Genomic DNA, 27,292 nt, shown 5'->3' on the forward strand with positions numbered 1-27,292 from the left:
AGCCCCCGCTCGCCGCAACTAGGGAAAGCCCGCACACAGCAACGAAGACCCAACGCAGCCAAAAATAAAAATAAATAAAGAGTTCCATAATTTTAAAAAGATATATGTACAAGGATGATCATAATATCAAAAAATTAGAAACGTGAACTAAGAATGCTGCCTGCCATGTTGGTAAACAAAGGATGTTGCAGCCATCAAGCCCACAAGCCCAGACAGTGAGCCCTGAGGGAACTCAGGATGGAAACCAGGAATGCCCATAACCTAGCAATCAACTGCTGCAGCCACCCACCCCCCAACGGTGCACCCTGAGGAGACTCAGGATGAGAGAACACAGGATACTGGCCCCAGATAGCTGAGGTGAATATCTAAGGAATGATTTCAGTGATCCAAGACTTTGCATCTTCCCATACATAGAAAAGTGCTAATTTTAGTAACCTGAGATGTCTGGCTTTCTTTAATTAACAATAATCTTTTGATGTTCCAACTTGTACCTGCCCTTGGTTGCAAAAACTCCTATATATCCTGGCTTCCCCCACGCCCACCTCTATGGAACAGTCTCTCAGAGTTATCTGAGATGCTGTCTCCCAGGCTTGAAGTCCTCAGAATGTCTGCTAAATAAAACATAACTCTCAACTTTTGGATTGTGCATTTTTTTTCAGTCAACAGAAACAATCCAAATGCTCAGTAATTGGAGTTGATTAAATAAACTATGGTTCACATAAACAACTGACTATAATACTAAAAAGTGAGATAGATTCATATATACTGGCATAGAGATAGTAAAAAAATACATCGTTTAAAAAAGAAGCAAACTGAAAAGCAATATAATCAGTATTATACATGCAAAATAATAGTAGCATTAGTATAAGTATGAAACACTAGGAGGCATTAGCAACAAAATGCTGACAATTATTATGGAGATGAGGGCCGGAAGGCCTGATGGAAGTTACGGGTTCCTTAACTCTCAAAGTTTTGTATTTCTGGAAGCTTTAAATTGTGCATAAAGAATGATTATTAGTAATGTAATAAGAAAAAAATTATGCATTCGATAGATGTTAATAATCAGAACAATTAAACTGCCACATGGGCTGTTTCACTATCTAACTAGTCAAAAGTTTCCTCTCTAAGAAAGATGTTTGTCTGCTCCCCCATGCCTTCAAGGCCTCTACTTGCCCAGCTTCAAGACCGAAGAAAGAGCCCGGAGTCATCAACAGAGACATCAATGGTTTAATGGATAGGGGGAGCTTACCTGTCTGAATCAAGGTCCTAGAGTGACACCGCACTGTGTACGGCGGAGGGCGGGCAGGACACAGGGCAGTCTTTGCTCCCAGGGGCAGAGGGAGGTTAGCAATTATAGGGGTAAGTAACTACAGGTCGACTCATTACCAGGGAAACCAGCCGAGGGGCACGCCCCCTCGCCAGCCCTTTGCTAAGCTATCACTAGCTAGGGCCTGGGGCAAGTATGTAGGAAGGTCAGTCATGTGAGTCGGGTGTAGGTGAGGCAGGAACCGGTTAAGCAGGGGATGTATAGAGAGCAAGAGAACAGCTACCTCCAGCGGCCTAACCATACAGAAGGTTTTAAAAATACCAACTGCAAAAGGCTGGACATTTAACCTTCAACCCTTCCATTCACCTAATTAGCCATCATGAATCTTTCATCCACAAATACATTTGAAGGCCTTTGAAATCGATTCCTATTCAGACTCTAGTCTTCATAAACAGAAGTCAAGGTGATAGCCGCACCAGAAAGTTCAAAGAATCTGATAAAGCAGTCATTCAAATTCTTGTTTGTAGGTGGCCACCTGGTGATCAGGGCAGCAATTCGCTGAAAAGGACAAAAGATGACGGAGTAGGAGTCCCCCCAATCCAGAACCATATGGAATCAAACAGCGTGCGCCAACCAAGAAAGGAGGCACACACCTCGCTGGCCACCTGCACAGCTGCCGGGTCTTGTTTCATCAGTAAAGTTTCGCCAAATTGCCAATCAGCGGCGACGCTGGACGTAGACGCGCTACGCTGTGACATCAGAACAAGATGGCTGCTCCCTGAAGACGTTCATCGAAATGTTGCCCCCTCGCTCGTGTCAGGCTCAGAGTTAAAGACTCGGCCTTTCTCCAACCATGTTCTCCTTCCGAGGCTGTGGTCGCTGGGTCGCGGCTTCACTCACCAAACAGCACCATCCGTCTTCCCGGTTCAGCGGTGACAGCGCGGCGCCCTGGACTCCGCACTTCGACGTGGTAGTCATCGGCGGAGGACATGCGGGGACCGAAGCCGCTGCCGCCGCCGCTCGGTGCGGCTCCCGGACTCTGCTGCTCACGCACCGAGTGGACACCATCGGTGAGTAGCGCGGTGTGGGGCTTGCCTAGGACGCAAGAAGCCAGTGTCCTCCTCCGCCCCCTCCCAGTGCCTGGGATGTGGGCAACCTTTTCCCTCCCTTAAGGCTGGTGAGAATCCTGCCGACTGTGGTTGTAGCCTGATTTGTGTTTCGCAGATCAAGCGGGCCCGGGCCAGAGCTCTAAGACTAGGGGCCATTCTGTGGACCGTGGATTGTGCTGCTGCCGAAAAGTAATTAGTGGGGAGGGTGCGGCGGCCTGGGGGTTGGTGAGAGGGGGTGCCTTGAGAAAAGGGCAAACTGTAGGAACACTGGCTGATGCCTTATTTCATTGTTGCCATTTGCCCTTTACTAGCTTGTTGCTTTGGTTAAAGAGTGAATTAGGACTTCCCTGGTGGCGCCGTGGTTAAAAATCTGCCTGCCCACGCAGGGGACACTGTTGGATCCCTGGTCTGGGAAGATCCCACATGCCGCGGAGCAACTAAGCCCGTGAGCCACAACTACTGAGACCAAGTGCCACTGAGCCTGCGCTCTGGAGCCCGTGAGCCACAACTACTGAAGCCCCCGCGCCTAGAGCCCGTGCTCCGCAACAAGAGAAGCCACCGCAGTGAGAAGCCCGCGCACCGCAACTAGAGAAAGCCCGTCCACGCGCAGCAACCAAGACCCAACGCAGCCAAAAATAAAAATATATAAATAAATAAATTAATTTTTTTAAGTGAATTAACATTATTAGTACTCGTTTATTAAATGACCATTGTGTTTTTCTCGAGATTTTGTGAAGCCCTTTTGAAGAACGAGGGTACTTTTTTATTGCATTCTGTATTCCTACTGAATGTTTATTCCCCAGTTTTGTGCTAGGACGACCCGACAGTGCTTTTTTGCACTTACAGGCTGTGGTTGGACGGCCATAATTTAAACAAGACTCCTCTCTAGCATCATCTTAGATACTAGCTAGGACATTATCCTGTAAATTATGCATGCCTATGTCTTTCCTCTTGCATTTTGCTTAAGAGTGAATAGTAACTGAAATGTTAACTGTGCTTTGTGTAGTGAAATACTTTTTAAAACGACCATTCAGCTCATAACTGTGGAGAAATATGCACTGTTAACAGCGACTCTTTTGGAGCGAGGCTGTATGATTACCCGAGTAAAAACCAGGAATAACAATTTAAAAAATCTAATGAACAAAAAAGTATTGAACTAAGATGATCATTAAATAGTATAAGTAATGTAGTTCTGTCAAGGATAAAGGAATTCCCATCAAAACCCATATTCATTAAGTAGTCATTAATATCCTATAAAAATACCCATTGTATTTATACCAATATAATATGACCAAAAGTTTCTTTTTAAATAAATAGATTTCAGAGATATTTTAATAACTCTTATATTAATAGATGAGCTTAATAAATGACAGTTCTATCTTAAAATCAAAGTCTCATTTTTTTAAGGTAATTGGATGTAGTAGAGTATCAAGTATTTCTGTCCTCAGAAAGATAGCTTTGGCTGAGAAAGTTGAACTTCCGTAAGAATACGGAATGCAGGAATTGTCCTCTTTCAATTCAGTCATATCATCTGCAAATAATGAAGTCAGAGACAGAAAATCTTTTTTACTAACCTGGAAAATAATGCTTTTCGACAAACTATTTTTTGGCATTCACGACAAAAGAGAAAAGTCTTCTGACACTAAATCAGACACTGGCAAGTAGGATTACCATGATTACTTTAGATCAATAAAGGTTTACCCCTAAACTGAATTTAGGTCATACTCCCCAAACAATGCCTCATAGGGAATAGTGTTTACCTAAGTAAATAGTGATTCTGTGTCAAAGGAAGGAGGGAAATAATCTACTGCAGCTGTCATCCCTGTTTTTAGAGTAGGGACGCTGAGGTGCAGAATATTAGATAACTTGCCAAGATCACATGGAGCTTATGAGTGGTAAATCTAGGAACTGAGCCAGATCTCTTGCTCACTCCTAACCCATGCTCCTAATCACAGCACGATTCAGCCTCCCTCTGGAGACCATGAAAACTTTTGGAGGGCATGTAGCTGGCCACAGCGGATCAGCAGATTGTTGACATAGTTTTCCCACTCTGTACCTCCCATAAGACTTGGGGGATTTAAGGAGAAGGTATAAAATGTGAATTCTACTTTCAGGAAGCTTATAATTTAATTATTTCTGCAAAATAAGCATAAAGAAAACAGCAGATGGCATTTATGGAAGACATACTTGATTATAACTGTGAACCAGTGCAAAGGGACTTCTTAAAATTATGCTTGATTTTGGAAGGTTTCATGAGGTAAGAATTTCAAGGTCACATTGAAAAGGAAGAAGAAAAGGCAACATAATGAATGTGTACAAGGGAAAGATTCAAAAGAAACTTTCAGCAATGGTTTGTCTTCCAGGATGCCCTGCATAACTTTTTCTCTTTTTAAAATTTGATTTATTTTTGGCTGTGCAATTGGGTCTTCGTTGCTGCGTGCAGGCCTTCTCCAGTTGCAGAGAGCGGGGGATACTCTTCGTTGCGGTGCGCGGGCTTCTCATTGTGGTGGCTTCTCTTGTTGCAGAGCACGGGCTCTAGGCGCGCGGGCTTCAGTAGTTGTGCCTTGCAGGCCCTAGAGCGCAGGCTCAGTAGTTGTGGTGCACGGACTTAGTTGCTCTGCGGCATGTGGGATCTTCCCAGACCAGGGCTCGAATGCAGGGGGATTCTTAACCACTGTGCCACCAGGAAGTCCCACCCTGAATAACTCTTGCATCCTGTTGGAACTCCAGCATTTTTAGTGTTTGCTTCAAGTTCTTTTATTTTATCAAGACTCACTATATGCAGGATACTAATATATTTATTTTGTTTATGTCTGTTCTCTTTAGGTCAGATGTCCTGCAATCCTTCCTTTGGTGGCATTGGAAAGGGGCATTTAATGAGAGAAGTTGATGCCTTGGATGGCCTGTGTTCTCGAATCTGTGACCAGTCTGGTGTACATTACAAAGTATTAAACCGGCGCAAGGGACCAGCTGTTTGGGGTCTGAGAGCTCAAATTGATAGGAAGCTTTATAAACAGAACATGCAGGTAAGAACAGGGCATGAAACCGGGAAAGATTGTAGTGATTGTTTAACTGTTATGTTTCAGCTTGCTTTCTGTTTTGACAGAAGGAAATCCTAAATACACCGCTGCTTACTGTTCAGGAGGGAGCGGTAGAAGATCTCATTCTTACAGAACCAGAGCCTGAGCACACTGGGAAATATCGCGTCAGTGGTGTTGTTTTGGGTATGTACTGCCTACAGATGATAATAATAGTATCAAACTCCATGTGAGAAATTGATTTTGAGCAGAGTATGGAGATGTTTTGCTAATTCTAGGAAACTGTGTTTTCTGTTCATACATGAGGAAAACTGTATAAAAAAATCATACTTCTCCTTTCATTTTGACAACGAAGCTCACATTCTGTACCATCTTATTTTGGGACTCTGTAGCCTGCATAATTGTGTATTTTCCTCCTGGTATTTCTTATTTCTGATTTTAAATATTTTTAATTTATATTTTACAGGATTATTGTATGTTTTTTGAGTTTTATATTAATTTTTAAATTAAAATAACACATGCATGTAATTTTTACAAAAATCAAATAGAATTTAAATTTGTATGTAAAAACAATTTCTCTCTATTATCTCCCTCTACAGACTTAACCACTTAAACAGTGATGGGAAGATTTGTGTGTGCACAGTTAATTTTATTGCTTGGGCAACTCTGTAGTCTGGTGATTAGGGATTGAACTGGCCTTTTTGTTGGGAACTCCCAAACATCTGTGTCTCTTAGTCCTCAGGCAAAGAATCCATCTTCTGCCAGGGGACTGGACTGTTGGCGCCTGCTAGCATTCTAGGAACAAAATGGTAGGAGGGGCTGTGCTGAAGAATCTCAATCATTTAAAATACAGAGATTAACTTATTTTCCCTATTTTAAAATTAATTTTTATTATACGTTTATTAGTTTTTTTTGAATGGGGAATACATATAATGGTAAACGGTTTAAAGGAGATGAAAGAAGGTAGAATGAAAAGGTGGACTCTCATCTTGTGCCCCAGGCAGCCAGTTTCCTGCCTCGGGAGTATTGCTCGTCTCTGGTGTGATCTTTCTGTGTGTGTGTTTATATTTCCCCCCAACACACATAGCAGTAGCATATTGTACACACTATTCTGTCCTTTTTTTTTTTTTTCAACCACTTAATCTGTGTTTGGTTTTCTTTGCTTTAGGGAGCTATGTTTCTTTCTTAAAAGTTCATGTTTTTGTCCTGTATATTACCTTAGTAACTATGATTTTGTATAATATACTTAATCTTCTCTTTCTTCTGTCAGTGTTTACTGACTTCCCTCTGTTGAACAGTTACTAGTTTTATTTTCATTTCCCTTTCTCTCCCCTGCGTCCTTTCCCCTCCAGATTTGATGATTATATTGTTTGATTAGTGTAAGGTAGATCTGTCTGCAGGCAAACCTTCATACGCAGATTTCAACTCTTTTCTCTCATTTTCAGCCCCCTAGCTTCATTCCTACAGTTCTTATATTCAGTCCTCCAGTTTCTGAGCCTTGGCACGGCAAGTTGCTTCATTGTCATCAGTATGTTCTCTTGAGGTTCTTGAGTTAAGGCCTTCTCCCCTCTGCTAAATCAGTTATCACTCTTCCAACCACTTTTAAAAAATTTTATATTGGAGTATAGTTGATTTACGATATTGTGTTAGTTTTAGGAGTACAGCAAAGTGATTCAGTTATACATATACATATATCCATTTCTTTTTCAGATTCTTTTCCCCTGTAGGTTATTACAGAATATTGAGTAGAGTTCCATGTGCTATACTATACAGTAGGTCCTTGTTGATTATCTAGTTTATATGTAGTGTGAATATGTTAATCCCAAACTCCCTCCCCACTGCAACCACTTTCTATCTTCTGAAAATATTTTGAAGTTTCTCATCTTTTGACAAATTCTTTCCCATTACTTGTCCTGTGATTTTATATCTTTTTTGCCCCTTTATTTCATTTTCTTGGAGTTTAAAGAGGAAGAAGAAATCATGTGAGGTGGTCTGTCATATTTAACCAGAAGTCTAAAATTAATTAATTTAAAAAATTAACTGAGAACAACAAAAAGTGCGCGGGAGCTGGGCGGGTGCGCGGACGCCGGGGCCGGGCCCCGCTGCGCCCCGCCGCGCCCCGCCGCTCGGGGGGTATGTCTCACAGCCCGAACTTGACCGCGCACATGCCCGCCGCCTCCCTCAGCGCCTCTGGGAGCGTCCACCCGCCCTCCACCAGTATGGCGACGTCTTCCCAGTACCGCCAGCTGCTGAGTGACTACGGGCCGCCATCTCTGGGCTACGCCCAGGAAACTGGGAAGAGCCAGGTGCCCCAGAGCAAATACGCGGAGCTGCTGGCCATCACCGCAGAGCTGGGGAGAGAGGTCAGACCCCTCTCCGCGGGCAGCTGGAGCGCGATGGAGAGCCTGAAACGCGGCATCATCCACGCACGAGGGTTGGTGCGGGAGTGCTTGGCAGAAGCGGAACGGAAGGCCGGGTCCTAGCTGCCTCGTTAGCCTGGAAGGTTTTCTGTCTTCTTCCGAGAGGAGAAGTTACAGTAGTTCATTTCCCCTGTTAGGATGAAACTTTGTTTTCAAAATGGTAACAGTTTTGTTTCTCCACCCCCCCGCCCCTCCCGTGGTTCACCAGGCTCCGAATCTACAGCCTGTAAGATTGAGGAAAGATTTTGTGGTTGATGGGGAGTTACATTTTAACTTTTTTTTTTTTTTTTTTTTGCGGTACGCGGGCCGCTCACTGCTGTGGCCTCTCCCGTTGCAGAGCACAGGCTGCGGACGCGCAGGCCCAGCGGCCATGGCTCACGGGCCCAGCCTCTCCGCGGCATCTTCGCGGAGCGGGGCACGAACCCGTGTCCCGAACCCGTGTCCCCTGCATCGGCAGGCGTACTCTCAACCACTGCGCCACCAGGGAAGCCCAATGGGGAGTTACATTTTAAATAGTGAGGAACTACCCAGGTGGTGGTGGTGGTGTTTTTCAAAGCATTGATTCAAAAGAGGCACGTAAAAACTACCTTACAGCACACTAGTTTGCCTCCAAGATACCAGTGTCTCATTCTCCTCTTTTGAATACATTTATGTTACCCGCATTGTTCTTTGTTCCTTTTCGTAAGCTGATACAACTTGAAGGGGTTTTTTTTGTAGTGCGGACTTGACAGCACACTTAACTAGTAGCTGGTCCCCTCATTTCCCATACACTATAGATTCTGCTTAATGTAATTTCTTTTTTGCTTAAGCATTTGCATGACTATTAGTGCTTTGAAGTCAATTTTAAAACCCAATTTTAGAACCCAGAACCACCTAAATGGTCTTGTCAAAAGACTGAACCTGAGGGCTTCCCTGGTGGCGCAGTGGTTGAGAGTCCGCCTGCCGATGCTAGGGGACGTGGGTTCGTGCCCCGGTCCGGGAAGATCCCACATGCCGCGGAGCGGCTGGGCCCGTGAGCCATGGCCTCTGAGCCTGCACATCCGGAGCCTCTGCTCCGCAACCGGAGAGGCCACAACAGTGAGAGGCCCGCGTACCGCAAAAAAAAAAAAAAAAAATGCACGAGTTATAAATACAGAAGAAAGAGCAACCTCCTAAACCAAACCTAACAAGGATCCCGAAATTTTTTCTGAAACTGTATGTAGATTTCAGTTCTGCCTTTCCTGTAAGTTGATCCAAACATCTGGAAGAAAATGGAACTGTTTGCATCTTTTTATTTATTACTCGATGTAATAAGGCTTATTTTCATTAACAGCTTGTAAAAAAAAAAAAGAAAAATCACCTGAGACTATTCAGTGCTGACAAGGTTTTAGGAGCATGTGTGTCGGTGAGAATACATCATGCGCTCCATCCCAGCTTCCTTGGATTCTTGAGATTGATAACATATAGGCTTCTCACTGATTTAAAATCGTTTTCAAGTTTCTAAAGACAAAATTTTTCCGTAGTTTTACTACAAAATAGTCACGTTCCAATTTGATCCATGGTAACAATTAGAACCTGAGTTTTATTTTGTTTCCTATCCTTTAGTGGATGGAAGTACAGTGTATGCGGAGAGTGTGGTTCTAACTACTGGGACGTTTCTGAGAGGCATGATTGTAATTGGATTGGAGATGCATCCAGCAGGACGTTTAGGGGATCAGCCTTCCATAGGGTTGGCTCAGACTCTGGAGAAGTTGGGGTTTGTGGTGGGAAGATTGAAGACTGGGACTCCGCCCCGGATCGCCAAAGAATCCATTAATTTCAGCATTCTAAACAAGCAGACACCAGATAATCCATCCATACCGTTCAGCTTTATCAATGAGACAGTGTGGATCAAGGTGAGATCATTTGTGAAAATCTGGCTTTAAACAGAGGATATAGACTAACCATTTTTTTTTTTTTTTGGTAGCAATTCACTTTTCTTCACTATTAGCGTGCAAAAAAAGGATCTTTAAAAGGATTAGCTGATTTGGCTACTTGGGTATTTCCCCATAAATTCTTAAATTTCATTACTTTGATAACTTTGCCTATTTAAACTTTTTGAAATAGTTTCAGAAAAGTTGTAAGACTGTGAAACTCCTATAAACCATTGAAATTCACCCATTGTTAATATTTTGCCCTCTCTCCATATATAGAGAATAGATACATGTATATATTTAATGTATAAAACAGTAATATACACATTTATTTATTTTAAATTTATTTATTTTTGGTTGCGTTGGGTCTTTGTTGCTGCGCACGGGCTTTCTCTAGTTGCGGCGAGCGGGGGCTACTCTTTGTTGAGGTGTGCGGGTTTCTCATTGCGGTGGCTTCTCGTTGCAGAGCACGGGCTCTAGGGTGCGCGAGCTCAGTAGTTGTGGCGCACGGGCTGAGTTGCTCCGCGGCATGTGGGATCTTCCTGGACCAGGGCTTGAACCCTGTCCCCTGCATTGGCAGGCGGATTCTTAACCACTGCGCCACCAGGGGAGCCCCCCACATTTATTTTTACTCTTTTTTCTTTTCCAGAAACATTTAAAAGTTACAGAGATTATGACCCTTTACCTCGAAATACTTCTGTCTGCATCTCAACTAAGCTCAAAGACATCCTCTTTTTTTTTTTTATAGACATCCTCTTTTATAACCTCAATGTAGTGATGAAATTTGGGGAATTTAACATTGACACAGTGCTGTTATCTAATACAAAATCCATAGATTTTGTTGATTGTCCCAATACTTTTTTTGTCCCAACATTTTTTTTTTCCAATCTAGGATCACATATTGCATTTAATTTCATTTCTCTTTAATCTGCAACAGTTCCTCAGTCTTTTTTTTTTTTAAATAAATTTATTTATTCATTTATTTTTGTCTGCGTTGGGTCTTCGTTGCTGCACACAGGTTTTCTTTAGTTGCGGCGAGCAAGGGCTACTCTTCGTTGCAGTGCACGGGCTTCACATTGTGGTGGCTTCTCTTGTGGAGCACGGGCTCTTGGCATGCAGGCTTCAGTAGTTGTGGCTCGCGGGCTCTAGAGCGCAGGTTCAATAGTGGCGCACGGACTTAGTTGCTCCGCGGCATGTGGGATCTTCCCGGAACAGGGCTCGAACCCATGTCCCCTGCACTGGCAGGCGGATTCTTAACCACTGCGCCGCCAGGGAAGTCCCAGTTCCTCAGTCTTTAATGGCACTGATACTTTTGAAGATACAGGCAACTTCTACCTATCCTTTGAATTTAAAACACAAAAAACTATATTGTGTGTTTAGAATTAAGGGCTAATATTTGATGGTCCTAGTTTCTGGTGAGTGTTACCCTGATGAGTGGCTCCAAGTGTTGTTATTTTGAGCAAGTGACTTTTATATTTTCACTTGGGTAAAATGTAAATCATGATGATACTTTCCTAGTGTGTATATTTTTAAACTTTTGTTTGTTTGTTTGTTTTTGTTTTTGCATTACGTGGGCCTCTCACTGTTGTGGCCTCTCCCGTTGCGGAGCACAGGCTCCGGACGCGCAGGCTCAGCGGCCATGGCTCACGGGCCTAGCCTAGCTGCTCCGCGGCATGTGGGATCTTCCCGGACCAGGGCACAAACCCGTGTCCCCTGCATCGGCAGGCAGACTCTCAACCACTGCGCCACCAGGGAAGCCCAAACTTTTTGTTTTTTAGTTTTATATTTTATTTTTGGCCACGCCACACAGCTTGTGGGATCTCAGTTCCCTGACCGGGGATTGAACCCGTGCCTCCTGCAGCGGCAGTGTGGAGTCCTAACCACTGGACCACTAAGGAATTCCCTGTTTTGACATTCCTGGTTCACCTTCCTCAATACTTTGTTCTTGCTTAGTTTTAAAGCAACAATCCCAGACATCACATTATTTCACTCAGATACACTTTGGTACATGTCTTTAACAAATAAGGACTTTCTAAAAATCGACACAGTACTATTATCACACATAGCAGAACATAATTTTTTAACATCATCTGATATTCAGTGCTCAATTTTCCCTAGTTTTTATAGTTGTTTTTAAATGTTTATTTAAAATGTTTTTTTTTACAGTTGTTTTATTTGAACGAAGAACCAAATGAGGTCCATACATGACTTTGGACTTTGGATAATATGTCTTATAATAGTTCCCCTTTTTTTTTTACACTTATATGTGGAAGAAACTGAGTCATTTCTTTTCTGAAGTTTCCTACATTCTAGATTTGTCTGATTTCAACCCTCTGGTGCCTTAAACATGTTCCTGCATCCTCTGTATTTCCCGTAAACTGTTGATCTGGAGGCTTGCGTAAATTTAGGTTCATCTTTTGGGTTGTTTTTAACAAGCATACTTCACCATTAGCATTTGGCATTATGCATAGATTTAATATCTATAAAAGTAAGTGCATATCATGTGTGGCATTTATTTGAATAATAGGCAAACTAATAGAGAGGCAAAACAATGTTGTAACTAGTTCCTGTGTTTTAGCCAGAAGATCAGCTGCCATGTTACTTGACTCACACCAACCCTCAAGTGGATGAGATTGTCCTTGAGAACCTTCACCTTAACTGTCACGTTAAGGAAACTACAAAAGGACCCCGGTAAGGACAAAATATCAGTGCTCAATTACTGTAAGGAACGATGTTAACCCTCTTTTGTTTGTTTCATTAAATTTTTAAATTTCAATGTCTTTTTCTAGATACTGTCCCTCCATTGAATCAAAGGTTTTGCGTTTTCCAAACCGTCTGCATCAGGTTTGGTTGGAACCTGAAGGATTGGATTCTGACCTCATCTACCCGCAAGGGTTATCTGTGACACTGCCAGCTGAATTACAAGAGAAAATGATCACATGCATCAGAGGCTTGGAGAAAGCTAAAATGATTCAGCCAGGTAAAGAGAATGCCAGCTGCCCTTCAGTCTGAGCTCAGCACTGCTTAGCAGATGGTGAGGAGATCTTAGCCACAGTCATGATTGCTTAGAGCCTCAGAACACAAAGCCCAACATCTGTGCGTTTAAAATAGTCTTCGCTTTTAAAGAGCATTTAATGATAATCTTTGCATCTCTACCTTGAGGCCAATCCAGCACTGTTTTTATTATTTTTTACCATTTATTCTTTGGCCAGGCTATGGTGTTCAGTATGATTACTTGGACCCCCGTCAGATCACTCCTTCTCTCGAGACTCATTTGGTGCAGCGGCTCTTCTTTGCTGGACAGATAAATGGCACTACTGGTTATGAGGAAGCTGCAGCTCAAGTAAGAGGTTGTTCAGGTGTTACTGTACAGAAAAGGACTATTTAACTGGTGTTCCTCCTCTTGATGTCTGTTATGATAGCTGTATAGAGCTTAGATACAACTCAGAACTACAATAGAAGACTTATTCTGTTTCAGAGTATACAACAGGATTTTAAAACCACTGTGCCTTTATTACTCTTTTCTGAGCTCCTAGATCCAATAGCATATTTTGATTAGATTTATTATATTGCTTTTGAAATTTAAAAAAAAGAAAATTTAGTTCTTTTAAACTAACTTTTTTGAAAATTACCCTATTATTATTCCTTTTTTTTTTTTTTTTTTTTTGCGGTGCACGGGCCTCTCACTGTTGTGGCTTCTCCCGTTGTGGAGCACAGGCTCTGGACGCGCAGGCTCAGCGGCCATGACTCACGGGCCCAGCCGCTCCGCGGCATGTGGGATCTTCCCGGACCGGGGCACGAACCCGTGTGCCCTGCATCGGCAGGCGGACTCTCAACCACTGCACCACCAGGGAAGCCCTATTATTCCTTTTTAAGCAGAAAGTTATGTCATTGTTACTTGTAAGTAGGAAAAGGCTAAAAAAAGTCTTACAAGTGGATTTTTTTAAAAAAAATTAGCCCACCTAGGTTTATTAGGAATATTAGATATTTTTTAAAACAATGAATCATAGCATTCTAAACTGGTACATTACCCATATTCTGTTTCCGAATATGGACCACATTTTCTGTCTTTGTTCTATTCCTGCTGGGCAGGGCCTGCTTTCTCACTTCCTGAGCCATTTCTTCCAGGTAGTATCTGAATAGGATAGCTCTTTGTTCAGTTCATAATGGCCTTTTAAACATTTCAGTCCTCTTGTAGGGTGTGATAGCTGGAATCAATGCAAGTCTTCGGGTCAGACACAAGCCTCCTTTTGTCATTAGCCGAACAGAAGGCTACATAGGAGTCTTGATTGATGACCTCACCACGCTGGGTACCAACGAACCATACCGCATGTTTACCAGCCGAGCTGAGTTCCGCTTGTCACTGCGTCCTGATAACGCCGACAGCAGGCTCACGTTCCGAGGTAACTCTTCACTGAGTCTTGCAACCAGATTTCCTCTCCTTTAAGACCTCTTTCATTATAGTCTCTCCCTCCCTCTTCTAGGGTACAAGGAAGCTGGTTGTGTGTCCCAACAACGATATGAAAGAGCTACTTGGATGAAGTCTTCTTTAGAAGAAGGCATTTCTGTGCTAAAATCCATTGAGTTTCCAAGTTCTAAATGGAAAAACTTAATCCCAGAGGCTTCTATAAGTATTGGTAAAAGTCTACCTCTCAGGTATGCATTTTTAATGTAGACCTTTCTTACTTTTTTTTTTTTTTTTTTTTTTGCGGTACGCGGGCCTCTCAGTGTTGTGGCCTCTCCCGTTGCGGAGCACAGGCTCAGCGGCCATGGCTCACGGGCCCAGCTGCTCCGCGGCATGTGGGATCTTCCCGGACCGGGGCACGAACCCGCGTCCCCTGCATCGGCAGGCGGACTCTCAACCACTGCACCACCAGGGAAGCACCTTTCTTACTTTTTAAAGAAAAATGAAATCATTTCAGAGAGATAGTACCTATAAATTCCCTACCTGCACATTTTAAATGAATGCAGCGATTACATTTGCTTCTTTTCAGGATCCTTTAGATGTAACTTATCTCTTTATTCATTAATGACAATATATACGATTCTAAATTATTTTCATTTTTTATTTAATTTCTCTGTGGCTCCCACTGAGTTCTTCTGGCTTGCCTAAGATTTAGGGGGTACAAACCAAGAAATAGAGTGATCTGCTTTCTTTTTTAGGCAGGGAGCAATTGGAGTGGTCTCATCTTGCCTGTGAGGTATAGCAGGGAAACTTTGATTAAGCATAGTGTTATAAATTCTTTGGGCTTAATTGAAGAGTCCCTTGCTACATTTTAGGGTTTTGTCCTTGTTTTTACCATTCTGGTTATATGGACTCTAAGTCTAAAGGGCATTAATATAGAGCTTTTTTGCTTCAGAGGTATGTTCCTAAAAACCTTGCATAATTCAAAATCTGCATCTTTCACCACTGCTTTTTCCCATTTAAAAAATGTAAGCTAATCGGGGGTGTGGGATGCTCAGAAGGCATAAATCTACAATCATCGTATCTTAGAAGCACACATGCTGGCTTGATCTTGCAACTGTGTCTCCAGTATGTTCTTCCTTTATAGTTTTCCTTTATTTCCAACCCCTGCTTTCCTTGTGAGGGATTCTGTGGACTTAAAGGTATACCCATTTTAATGCTACTTTTTATTATCTCTAATCTTTCCAAGTGCTCTCCCCTTAACTAACAGCCAGACATAGCATGTCTTTGTTTGGCTTTCATGTCATCACAGTGTTTTATCGTTTACAATTTCTGTTCCCAGATTTTCATTTTCACGGGAATTTCGCAAAGCACTGGCACCATGGTTAGAGGATAGTAAGCAGGTTTTTAGTTATAGTAACAGTAAGTAATAAATAACCTGTATAGTAGTCACCCAAACCAGGGGATCTCATTCACAGGAAAGACAGCCTGGTTCACAAATAAGGGTGCTGGAGGTATTTGTTTACCAGCTAAGTGGTACCAGGAGATGGTAGTAGTATAAACATAGTTTTATAATTCGCTCAGCTGTCCAGCTATTTGTTTGTGTAAATTTAAGAGGGTTCACATTATTTCAAACTTTGCAAAAGAATTTATAACATTATGCTTTGTTTAGATCAAATATTGCACTATTTCAAATTTTGTATAATTAGAATTTACATTCAATGTGACTAACGTGGATTGAGGTCATAGAGAGAGCATGGGAAGTGATTTTTTTCAACAGTTTAAAATGCGAACTGATGAATAAAAATATGAAAAAGGAGGCTGTCAGTTTTATGTTTTTACCTAACTAATCACATGAGTAGCCATTTTGTTAAGGTGATTTCTTTAAAAACCAGTAATTTGGCCAAATGCTTTCCTTGTTTATTCAGGTGTCTTTCATTTCAGAAGGAAGCGGTGACAGTGACCGGGCCTCATTTGATTTCAGCAGAATATTTATAGTCTAGGGTTCAGCCTCCCTAAAAGAACCCACTTTATCAGTTCCTAGATATGTAAAGCTAAAAAGATAGAAACTTGGGCAAAGGACATGTGTTGCGTCTACGGCACACGTGGTGGGCTCTGTGCCGGCCTGAGAAGTTGAACTGGACTTCGAGCTGGCATTTTGACAGAAGAGATCCACAGGTGCATGTGCACACACATCTCCTGTCATGATTACAGGGAAACGCATTGACCTGCCAGGTAGCGCAGAAGCTGTCTCTTGTGTTCTGTGGAAGTGTGCTAGCTTGTCCTTCTGGGCCAGACCTCTGCACTCTGAGGCTTAGGCTTCATTCAAAGCTGGTCTTGAAGTTTGGGCCTGCAAACAGCTCCAAGCCTTATAAACAAATTATTTAAAACCTTTTTAGAAGTTAAATGGTCACAGGCTTTTCTTTGAGGTCACTATCCTGCAAGATTCCATGGTAGCTGTTTTTTTGGTTAGTCGTTAGGAGGTGTGTTCCAGCATGTTCTATCATTTCTGAAAGGACAACCCCTTTCCTTTTGGAGTTTAGGGTTATTTGGTTTCATTCTAGCTTATCTGATGAGGCCTCTGAAATGAGTTGACATAATTCATCTCGTGGAGCACAACAAAGTCGACAGCTCCTTGTGGAGAGAGGGTGTCTAGCCTTTCCTAGGCCGTCTGAGGAAGAGATGAGTCAGGCATCTGTAGAGGGTGGTGACGCATGACCCTGGTGATAGGATGAGCTGTAAAGAAGGCATCTGGGAGGCCTGGAAGAACTTGGGACCCCAGGATGGGCAGAGCTGACTTTCTGTTGCCTAATTAATTGGTTTAATTGGTTTTGGGTGGACAGAGTTGATCAAAAAAGCAATCTATTAAAAGAGGGAAAGATCAACATAAACAAAAATAAAATTAAGGGAAACTGTACAGATCAGTGAGGCCTTGTGAGAACCAAACAAAATGAGAAGGAAACTGCGGATATTTTGCAGTCCTGGAGAGCAAGCCAGGAGATCTTCAGCTGGTTCCAAGCACACGTGCAAACACACTCACAGTACGTGGGCTTAATGTGACTTAGATGTAAATTCTTATGGAGTTCAATCAAACCCTTGTTATCAGAGGATATTCTGTCCTTACAAGAAAGGGAGGACAAGTAGATTATTGCAGTGCTACCAGCAACTTATCCCTCATGATAAAGGAAGGGAGTTGAGGAGAATCACATGCTAATCTTCTTGAGGTCCTACTGTGTTGCAGTTGCTGCTGCGTTTGCTCACTGTACTTGGGAAGAATTAGAAATATATTGATATTATTTATTCTGAGATTTGTATTATTTTCAGGGTATCTTGCTCTTAATCTGCTTGATATAATATGGACCCCTGTGTTAATGAAACTTTTATGTATTTGTAGAGCTCTCGATGTTCTGAAGTATGAGGAAGTTGACATAGAGTTGTTGGCCAAGGCTGTTCCAGAGCCCTTGAGGAAGTACACCAAATGTAGAGAACTAGCCGAAAGACTGAAAATAGAAGGTAGAAAATATTTTTTTACTTAGGATGTCTGTATGTTCTCCTTCCCTTTCGTGCAAATTGTGAATGGATGGCAGATCCACAAAGAGCTCTCTGTCAAGAGGAGCCATTATTACCATAGGACCAGCATCATCTTAGGCTCTAACCACTCAGAGTGGGGTTCCCAGATAGCATTGCAACATGTGGGGGCATGCTAGGGAGGCAAAATCTCAGGCTCCACCCCAGACCCACTGAGTGAGCATCTGCTTTTTAACAAGATCCCTACATAATTTGTGTGTATATTTCATGTTTGGGAAGTGCTACTGTAGAGCTCTCCTTTAAAAAAAACAACAAAACCCCCCCTTTTTTTTTCTTTTCAACTTTTTTTTAACATTCCCCCCACCCTTTTTCTTTAGATTTTTTTTTTCCCTCCTCCACCCTGCTGCTAAATTATAAGATCTAATGCAAACATGATCAAGGTGTGTTCCAGACTTGTAAACTTGCCTGTTGTAAGAAAGTAATCTTTATTATTTTTTTATATTTATTAATTAATTTATTATTAATTCACTTATTTTGGCTGCACCAGGTCTTAGTTGTGGCATGCGGGATCTCTAGTTGCAGCATGTGGAATTCTTTAGTTGCAGCATGCGAACTCTAAGTTGCGGCATGCATGCGGGATCTAGTTCCCCAACCAGGGATCGAACCCGGGCCCCCTGCATTGGGAGTGCAGTGTCTTACCCACTGGACCACCAGGGTAGTCCCTACATTTTCCCCATTTTAATGTTCTAATAATGAGAAAAATAATGCTATCTTTGGCTTTGACAATATATTGAAATACTCTTCCAGTAACAAATACTTACTTTGTATCAGGCAAAGAAATCCACAGTCTGCCCTTGTACATTATTATAACATCTGGTGTGCTCTCATACTCTTCGTCAGTATATTGACCATCAAGGTCACATGTGACTTTTGGAGTTGCACTGAATTCTTTTAAAGTTTTTCTTTATTTAAAAGAATTTCAAAGATAAATACTGAGAATAACATTAGCTTCTGCATTGTGATAGATTTTTTTCCTCCAGTGGAAAATTATGTGGAGAAAAAGGCAGGGAACAGAATGAGATGGGGGAGAAGGGTAGGAAAAGCAGGATAATGATGGATTGTTCAAACAGGAAAGGACTTTAAGCTCCTTGGGGACCAGCGAAGGTGGTAAGAATGCTGCATTCCTTCTAGCAGTGATAATTTTCTTTCAGTTCCAGAGAGGTCACCTTGCTATACTTTGGCTGCATATATAGGATAACCCAAGTGCTACCTATCATTCTTCCAAATGACCAGACCCTAGTCATTTGCTAATGTGTAAGAAATATTGTTAACCTTTTATCTCAACACCATGACCTTTCTATTGAGTAAAAATTACTTTATTGAACATTTAGGCTGTTAGCATCTAGCTGTTATACTTTAAACTTGGTTTGCAGTTTTGTTTTGTCCAATAAATTATCCAGAATAATTATCTTTAACTTGTTTATAGGAAACCCTGACTTCAGCCACGGAGTAGCTACTGTTTTGCCTTGTTCTTTAAAGACTCTGGCATATATAAAGACTCTAATTTCTATCCATGGCTTAAAAGAAACTACACTAAGTTAAAAAGTAACACATATCAGTGGTTTTCAAATCACTGCCTGGATCCTCCACTAGACAAGTTTCTTCAAGAAACTGCGAGGCAGAAATTAGTTTCAGATTCTTTTTTATAGTTATCTCTCATGTTTTGCTGTATACATATTTGAAAGATTAAATATATCTTTAACATATACATTACCTCTTCATTTATATTCTGTGATCCTATAAAGAGTCTATTCATGAGTCATAAAATTTCATTCCAATTTGTTGTACTAATTTGTTATATATTGTATTAATCACATGCATTATTTCATTTGATACTTGAAAGTGTCCTATGAAGGACAGCTATTAGCATTATGTCTTAATTTTAGAGATAAGTAAGTGATAACTTGCCCAGCAGCACACAATTGGTGAGTGGCAGAGCTGGGATTTGAACCTAGCATGTCTGACTATGAGGCCTGTGCACCTCGCAACTATCCTTTGTTGTCATAAAGACCATCATAAGTCCTCCGGGTCATCCCTTAACATTTCTAGATAAAGCAGCTGAGGCCCAGAAGGATAATGATGTGTCCATAGTTAGAGGGTAGTTTACTGGCAGAGCCAGGCTCAGAGCTGAGATTTTCTGGCTGCCAGTCGAGTGATGGAAGCAGATACTGCCAGAACCTTTAGGGAAGACTTGCTTTCTTAAACAGGACAGAATGACCACCTCAATTTAGGTTTTAAAACAGGTTTTGGATTTACTTTTCTAAGAACAGAATGCTTTAATTACAAAATAATTGCTGAATTATCTTCCTGACTTCTGAATAACACCTTAAATTATTTAAATTACGTTATCACCTAAGAAGATCTACTTTTTTAAATTATAGCTTTATATGGACATAATTTAGAAAACCATCTTCTTGGAGAAACATCTTTTTAAAAAATATTTATTTATTTATTTATGGCTGTGTTGGGTCTTTGTTGCTGCGTGCGGGCTTTCTCTAGTTGTGGCGAGCGGGGGCTACTCTTAGTTGCGGTGCGCGGGCTTCTCATTGCGGTGGCTCCTCTTGTTGCGGAGCACGGGCTGTAGGCGCATGGGCTTCAGTAGTTGTGGCTCGCGGGCTCTAGAGCGCAGGCTCAGTAGTTGTGGCTCGCGGGCTTAGTTGCTCCACGACATGTGGGATCTTCCCGGACCAGGGCTCGAACCCATGTCCCCTGCATTGGCAGGCGGATTCGTAACCACTGCGCCACCAGGGAAGCCCTTGGAGAAACATCTTTAGGACTTAAAATTCAAACCTACGGCCTATTGAAGGAAACGTTCCACCAAAATTTGTACTGAGAAGGAAAGCAATTTCTTTTTTTACTTTTAATTTTCTAGATTTTTGAAATGAAAAGGACATGGAATAAACTACCATACAGAATGTTGTAGTTAATATGCAAGATACGCCCTCTCTTTATTTTAGCCTCAGTGTCCTCATCTATGAAAGGGAACACCTACCCCACCTGTCTCATGGTACTGAGATCATGTATGCAAAAGCTCTCTGTAAATTGTAAAAAACTAAAAATGTAAGTTGTTAATGTAATCTGCATATCATAATTAATTTTGTTCACCAGCCACATATGAATCAGTATTGTTCCATCAGCAACAAGAAATAAAGGAAGTTCAGCGAGATGAAGCTCTCCAACTGCCAAAAGACCTAGATTATTTGACTCTCAGGGATGTGTCTTTGTCCCATGAAGTTCGAGAGAAGCTACATTTCAGTCGCCCACAGACGGTAAGAAAACAGGCAGTGGATAGGAACGGTTTATAAAGAGCCAGAGCTCTAATTTTTAAAACCTGGATTTACAGTGGCCACATAACTAATTTTTATTTCATCATAAAAAGCTTAATCTCTTATTTTCATATTCTCTTTGTATGACAGATGTCAGTATGTTTTTATGAGATGAAAAAGCTTAGTCTAAATAAGTAACTGGAAGTCAAGAATTGGCTTGATTATAATTATCCTCTAGTCCCAACCTTGCGCTAAACTGTCAGTGCAAACTTGTATATGTGCATGACTTAAAAGAAACTACTTTAGGTTAAAATAGAATATATATCAGTAGTTTTCAAATCACTACTTGGATCCCCGCCCTAGGGATTCCATAGTGGTGTGTTGGGAGCCACTAGGAGAAATAAGGGGGCCAAAGAGGCCCCCCACCCCATGCTCCTGCTTGTGTGCGTGTGTGTGTCTATGTGTGTTTTGCATTTGCGTGAGTACACGTGCACCCAGCTGTAAACATCTGGTAAAAACTTTATAGTATATAATATTGGACTTGTAATAACAAATATTTAGACTGGTAGGCTGTATTTATTGATTCTGAGACACATGTTAACATCTCTGAAACTGGGTTGTATCTTAAAAATTGATGATGTATCATAGTTTAATGGGAAGTGGGTTGTGTTTGTTTTGGTTTTGGTTTTGGTAATGGTTCATAAAAATAAAGGGGCACTTAACAAAACCATAGTCTGCAAAAAATTTTAAAAAAAATAGTTTTTAAAGGGAGGAGTGATTTCATGGTGTTCATGAACTTAACATGGTGTTCTTAGTAAAAGTCATTGTGGAAAGTGGGCAAAGAGGCTCTAAGTTTTATAACTGTATCCTATTCATATTGGGTTATGTTTCTGTGGATACTCACGGGCTGCACTGCCCAGTATGATAGCCGTTAGCCAAATGCGACCATTGACATTAATTAAAATTAAATTAAAAATTCAACTCTTCAGTCATACTAGCCACATTTCAAGTGCTCAGTAGCTACAGTAGGCTATTGGCTACCATATTGGACAGTGCATTTTTACTGTGCAAATGTTATAGAAAATTTACATTATCACAGAAAATTGGATTGCACAGAACTGGTCATTGGAGTTCACCTCTTATCCAAAATTCTAAAATACAAAAAGCTCTGACAAATGCCTGCTACAGACTCATTTGGTGGCAAAACAGACCTGAACTGATATGAGGTCTTTATACCACTTGGAGTGAATAATTCATACATTTCACTGTAAAAATATACCACAGAAATATTACTGAGATTAATTATAGAGTGCTGCCCAACACACTGCTAGTGACGTTAGATTAGTTTAATGAAGAGAAAAGGTTAGGTACTCTAACATCTGTTAGTTACAAGATCTTGGACAACTCATTTTAATGTCTGTGAGCCTCAGTTTCCCGTTTGTAAAATGAAGATATTAATAATAACCACATTTCTTTTATCTACTTTCTGAGTTATTTTGAAGATACATTAAGATAATAGTTTTAAAAATATTTCATAAACTGTAACATACAGATTGTTAGCAGGAGGAAAATAGATTTGCTTATAATTGACATAGCTTATTTATGTTTCTCTCGTGGTTTTTAATTCCTAGATTGGGGCTGCCAGTCGTATACCTGGAGTGACACCTGCTGCCATCATCAATCTGCTCAGATTTGTGAAGACCACTCAGCAAAGACAGGCAGCTATGGACAGATTGCCCAAAACTGATCAACATTTATGTAACACAGACAAACTTGAAGATAGGCAGTTATAGCTTTCTATTCATAGAAGACTTTTAATCAATACAAGAGTATAGATAGGAGATAAGATGTATTTTTTTTTAGCTTACTATTAGTAACAAAGTTTATTTAGCTAGTTAAATCCAATCTAATCTTAATCGCTCCTGACAATGTACAAAATTCTTTTCTCAAAGTTTCCTTTTTTCACAAACGTTTTATCACTTTTTATATCCATATGATTTGTCCCTTAGTTTGCCCCATCCAGAAACAAACAGCTCTAGGACAAAATTATTACCATCATTTTTCCTCAACAAAAATATCTCCATTCTTGGGCTTCCTTGGTGGCGCAGTGGCTAAGAATCTGCCTGCCAATGCAGGGGACACAGGTTCAAGCCCTGGTCTGGGAAGATCCCACATGCCGCGGAGCAACTAAGCCCGTACGCCACAACTACTGAGCCTGCGCTCTAGAGCCCACGAGCCACAACTACTGAGCCCGTGTGCCACAACTACTGAAGCCCGTGTACCTAGAGCCCGTGCTCTGCAACAAGAGAAACCACCACAATGAGAAGCCCGCACACCGCAACCAAGAGTAGCCCCCGCTCGCGGCAACTAGAGAAAGCCCATGCACAGTAAGAAAGACACAATGCAGCCAAAAATAAAAATAAGTAAAATAAATAAATTAAAAAAAAAAAAACCTCCATTCTTTTTTTTTTTTTTTTTTTTTTGCGGTACGTGGGTCTCTCACTGTTGTAGCCTCTCCCGTTGCAGAGCACAGGCTCTGGACGCACAGGCTCAGCGGCCATGGCTCATGGGCCCAGCCGCTCCACGGCATGTGGGATCCTCCCGGACCGGGGCACGAACCCGTGTCCCCTGCATCGGCAGGCAGACTCTCAACCACTGCGCCACCGGGGAAGCCCCAACTCCATTCTTTATACCTTCCCTTGCCGACGACACATATCTTACTTGCTTTACACAGTGAAATGCTTCCCTTATCATTTTTAGTAGCTTTAATTACATATTACAATTTTTAACCCTTAAAAGCCTTAACAAAATAAAGAAACAAGTAATTGAACTGTTATACCAGCATTTACTGACTGGCAAACTTATGAACATATTCCATAACCTCTAAAAACTTAACATCTTTCTCATAGCATAATTTCTCTTTAATGTGGTACAAGATACGTGTTTAATAAACCCAAACATCTTCTGAAGTTCCACTAATTAACCCAAGGCTGAAGTCTCAGGCAAAGTGGGCTTTGTATTTTCAGGACATGGTAAGAGTTAACTTCAAGCTTTCTCCTAGGCATATTTTTGTTCTCTCAGGGTCAGAATTCTGAAAACAGTTATTTCATCAAGCTAGCTTCCTCTAAGTGCACTTCCCAACACAAACGGTCCTCAATGTCAGACACATGTCAGAACCAATTGGCAAAATGCCCAAATAGCACTTCATGCTCAAAAAAGTAGTTTGCCGGGCGCACACCGGTGGACTCGGTCTTGGAGCTCGTCAGCTCGTTTGGAGGCATCTTTCCGTTCCACCAAGGAAAAGCGTACATTGGCAGCCAGTGCCGAGCAGGGGACAAACAGGGAGGAGCCCCGAAACAAATGGTTTCGACAGCTGCTAGGAACGTCCCCCCAAATCCCCCTCCTGGGGCCACCGAGCCACGAGCAGCGGGGTCCTCGCAGCCATCCCAGCACGTCGTCAAGGCAGCGGCTCTGCTCCAAGATGTATTTCTATTTAGCACCTGTTAATCTTATTAGGTTATTATAGCTTTGTCATTAATTTATGAATAGGAGAGAGATTATAACTGCTTTTTGTGGATCTGAAAAAATAGTTATAAACTCTTGATTTATACTCTTTCAGGTGCTCTAATACTATTAATGTACGTTTGGGCAGTGTTCATCAAAGAGAGATATGGTGGAACTAAAACTAAACCTGAGAAAAAAATCTCAGCCTGCAGCTAAGGACTCTGTCGGGAATTCCCTGGCGGTCCCGCGGTTGGGACTCTGCACTTCCACTGCAGTGGGCCTGGGTTGGATCTCTGGTCAGGGAACTAAGATCCCGCAAGCCGCGCAGTGCAGCCAACTGAATTAAATTATTTAAAAAATAAGGACTATACAAAATTATCTCACTTAAAGGAATATTTCAAAACAGCCTACCTCCTGGTGCTGCCAGCCAGAAGCACTACAGACTATGACACCCTAGGAAAAATCAGCTAAAAATGTAACCTTACTCAGTACAGTTACTTCATAGAAATCCCCCAACAATGATAATAGCCTCCAACAGCGGTTGGCCTTGTGATTTCCAACACCCACCACAGACCACATTGCCTGGTAGTTTGAAAAGCTGGGCATATACTAAAGTTCATTTCAACAGGAACACAAAAATTAAAAAGAGGAAATGACAAACACTAAGCATCTGTCAAATCATTGATTGAGGGGGGAGGGAGGGAAGATGAAGATAGAGACCTATGCTAAATTAAACCATCACGGCCTTGAATTATGAAGTTACCTAATAGCCAACCAAGAGTTTTAATTTTATTACTGATTGTTTTCAAATATTTTGTCAGGGACTTCCCTAACGGTCCAGTTGTTAACACTTCGCCTTCCAATGCAGGGGGTGCGGGTTTGATGCCTGGTCGGGGAGCTAAGATCCCACATGCCTTGAGGCCAAAAAAACATAAAACAGAAGCAATATTGTAACAAAGACTTTTAAAATGATCCACATCAAAAAAAAAAAAAAAAACTTTAAAATAAAAAAATAAAACAGGGCTTCCCTGGTGGTGCAGTGGTTGAGAGTCCGCCTGCCGATGCAGGGGACACGGGTTCGTGCCCCGGTCTGGGAAGATCCCACATGCCGCAGAGCGGCTGGGCCCGTGAGCCATGGCCGCCGAACCTGCGCGTCCGGAGCCTGTGCTCCGCAACGGGAGAGGCCACAGCAGTGAGAGGCCTGCGTACCGCAAAATATATATATATATATATATAGTCATTTTTGAATTTCAGCCTCGATTGGAATAGCCATGGCTTTTCCCCTTCAGAGATTTCAACTCCTAGGACTTCCCTGGTGGCACAGTGGTTAAGAATCTGCCTGCCAATGCACGGGACACGGGTTCAAGCCCTGGTCCAGGAAGATCCCACGTGCTGCGGAGCAACGAAGCCCTTGCACCACAACTACTGAGCCCGTGCTTTGGAGCTCGTGAGCCACAGCTACTGAGCCCACGTGCCACAACTACTGAAGCCCACGTGCCTAGAGCCCGTGCTCCGCAACAAGAGAAGCCACCGCAATGAGAAGCCCGTACACCACAATGAAGAGTAGCCCCCACTCGCCGCAACTAGAGAAAGCCCGCATGCAGCAACAAAGACCCAACGCAGCCATAAATTAATTAATTAATTTTTTTAAAAAAAGAGAAATTTCAACTCCTAGAAGAATACCCCGTTCAGGAGAAGTGGTCAGAGTTCATTCAGAGCTGGCAGAGCCGTGTGCTGGAAGGCACACAGTGACAACAAACTTTCCCAGGCTCCCTCTTCACAATCTTCTGTTGCTCCACCTTAGTTTTTAGTATCTGTCTTACCTTAACCTCTTATCACCATATAAACCTCTTCAATGCAGGCAACACCAAAGTTACAGACACTCAGGACATAACTTTTTTGAATGACTGAATGAATATTACTAAAGGCAAGAGATGGCAAAGCTAAAACTTAACTGAATAATTAAATGGGATAAAAAGATTCGATCCGTGGTCGGTGAACTAAGATCCCACATTGCTGCAGGGCAACTAAGCCTGCGTGCCACAACTACTGAGCTCATGCGCCTCAACAAGAGAGCCCGTGTGCTACAAGCTACAGAGCCCAAGCACTCTGGAGCCCACGCACCACAACCAGAGAGAGAAAAAAACCCACACACCACAACTAGAGAGAAGCCCGTGCACTGCAACAAAAGATCCTGCGTGCTGCAACTAAGACCCCGACGCAGGGCTTCCCTGGTGGCGCAGTGGTTAAGAATCCGCCTGCCAATGCAGGGGACACGGGTTCAAGCCCTGGTCCAGGAAGATCCCACATGCCACAGAGCAACTAAGCCCATGCACCACAGCTACTGAGCCTGTGCTCTAGAGCCCGCAAGCCACAACTACTGAAGCCCACATGCCTAGAGCCCGTGCTCCGCAACAAGAGAAGCCACTGCAATGAGAAGCCCGTGTACCACAACGAAGAGTAGCCCCTGCTCGCTGCAACTAGAGAAAGCCCGCGTGCAGCAACAAAGACCCAACACAGCCAAAAAATAAATTAATTAATTAATTAAAAAGAAGACCCAACACAGCCAAAAAAATAAATATATATAAAAAAGATTTGACACAAACTAAGAAATGCATACTTTTGTGTTTGCAATTCTGTCTCCCTCACTCTTCTTTCTTCACATTCTCTTCAGCTTCATTTCCTCTCTTTCTGTACCGTTATTCCTGCTTTTCACTGCTCCTAATATGATATTAAAGCTTATTTTTTACATTCATTTTATTTATTAAGCAGAAATTTAGTATTTCCTACTTTAAAAGCCAGA

General features: G+C 42.0%; 2 protein-coding genes across 3 annotated transcripts; both read left to right on the forward strand.

Annotated features, from left to right (window-relative positions):
- Positions 1 to 2,036: 2,036 nt before the first annotated feature.
- Positions 2,037 to 23,714, forward strand: MTO1 (mitochondrial tRNA translation optimization 1). 2 transcript variants are annotated; one of them, XM_082669399.1, is made up of 12 exons: positions 2,037 to 2,337; positions 5,203 to 5,402; positions 5,483 to 5,600; positions 9,419 to 9,708; positions 12,305 to 12,417; positions 12,516 to 12,706; positions 12,939 to 13,069; positions 13,925 to 14,129; positions 14,211 to 14,382; positions 17,526 to 17,644; positions 20,828 to 20,988; positions 22,617 to 23,709. In XM_082669399.1, the coding sequence occupies exons 1-12, from the start codon at positions 2,121 to 2,123 to the stop codon at positions 22,776 to 22,778; spliced, it is 2,079 nt and encodes a 692-aa protein (XP_082525525.1). In that variant the 5' UTR covers positions 2,037 to 2,120; the 3' UTR covers positions 22,779 to 23,709. The 2 variants fall into 2 exon arrangements, with proteins under 2 accessions (XP_082525525.1, XP_082525526.1); XM_082669400.1 differs by lacking the exon at positions 2,037 to 2,337 and adding an exon at positions 4,358 to 4,464 and having other exon boundaries at positions 22,617 to 23,714.
- On the forward strand, positions 5,618 to 7,897 carry LOC309831596 (cyclin-dependent kinase 2-associated protein 1-like; the record flags this gene model as incomplete). Its single annotated transcript, XM_082668867.1, has 1 exon — positions 5,618 to 7,897. Exon 1 carries the CDS (start codon positions 7,550 to 7,552, stop codon positions 7,895 to 7,897), a length of 348 nt encoding a protein of 115 aa, XP_082524993.1. The 5' UTR covers positions 5,618 to 7,549.
- Positions 23,715 to 27,292: the final 3,578 nt, after the last annotated feature.

The sequence above is a fragment of the Grampus griseus genome (assembly GCF_964374135.1).
Source record: "Grampus griseus genome assembly, chromosome: 13".
NCBI lineage: Eukaryota > Metazoa > Chordata > Mammalia > Artiodactyla > Delphinidae > Grampus > Grampus griseus.

What these genes read in the sequence shown, in the direction of transcription:
- MTO1 (XM_082669399.1), top strand. Translation starts at nt 2,121, where the DNA reads ATGTTCTCCTTCCGAGGCTGTGGTCGCTGGGTCGCGGCTTCACTCACC. An exon ending in TTTATAAACAGAACATGCAG is followed by an intron (nt 5,403 to 5,482) that starts GTAAGAACAGGG and finishes CTGTTTTGACAG; the next exon opens with AAGGAAATCCTAAATACACC. An exon ending in ATGAGACAGTGTGGATCAAG is followed by an intron (nt 9,709 to 12,304) that starts GTGAGATCATTT and finishes CCTGTGTTTTAG; the next exon opens with CCAGAAGATCAGCTGCCATG.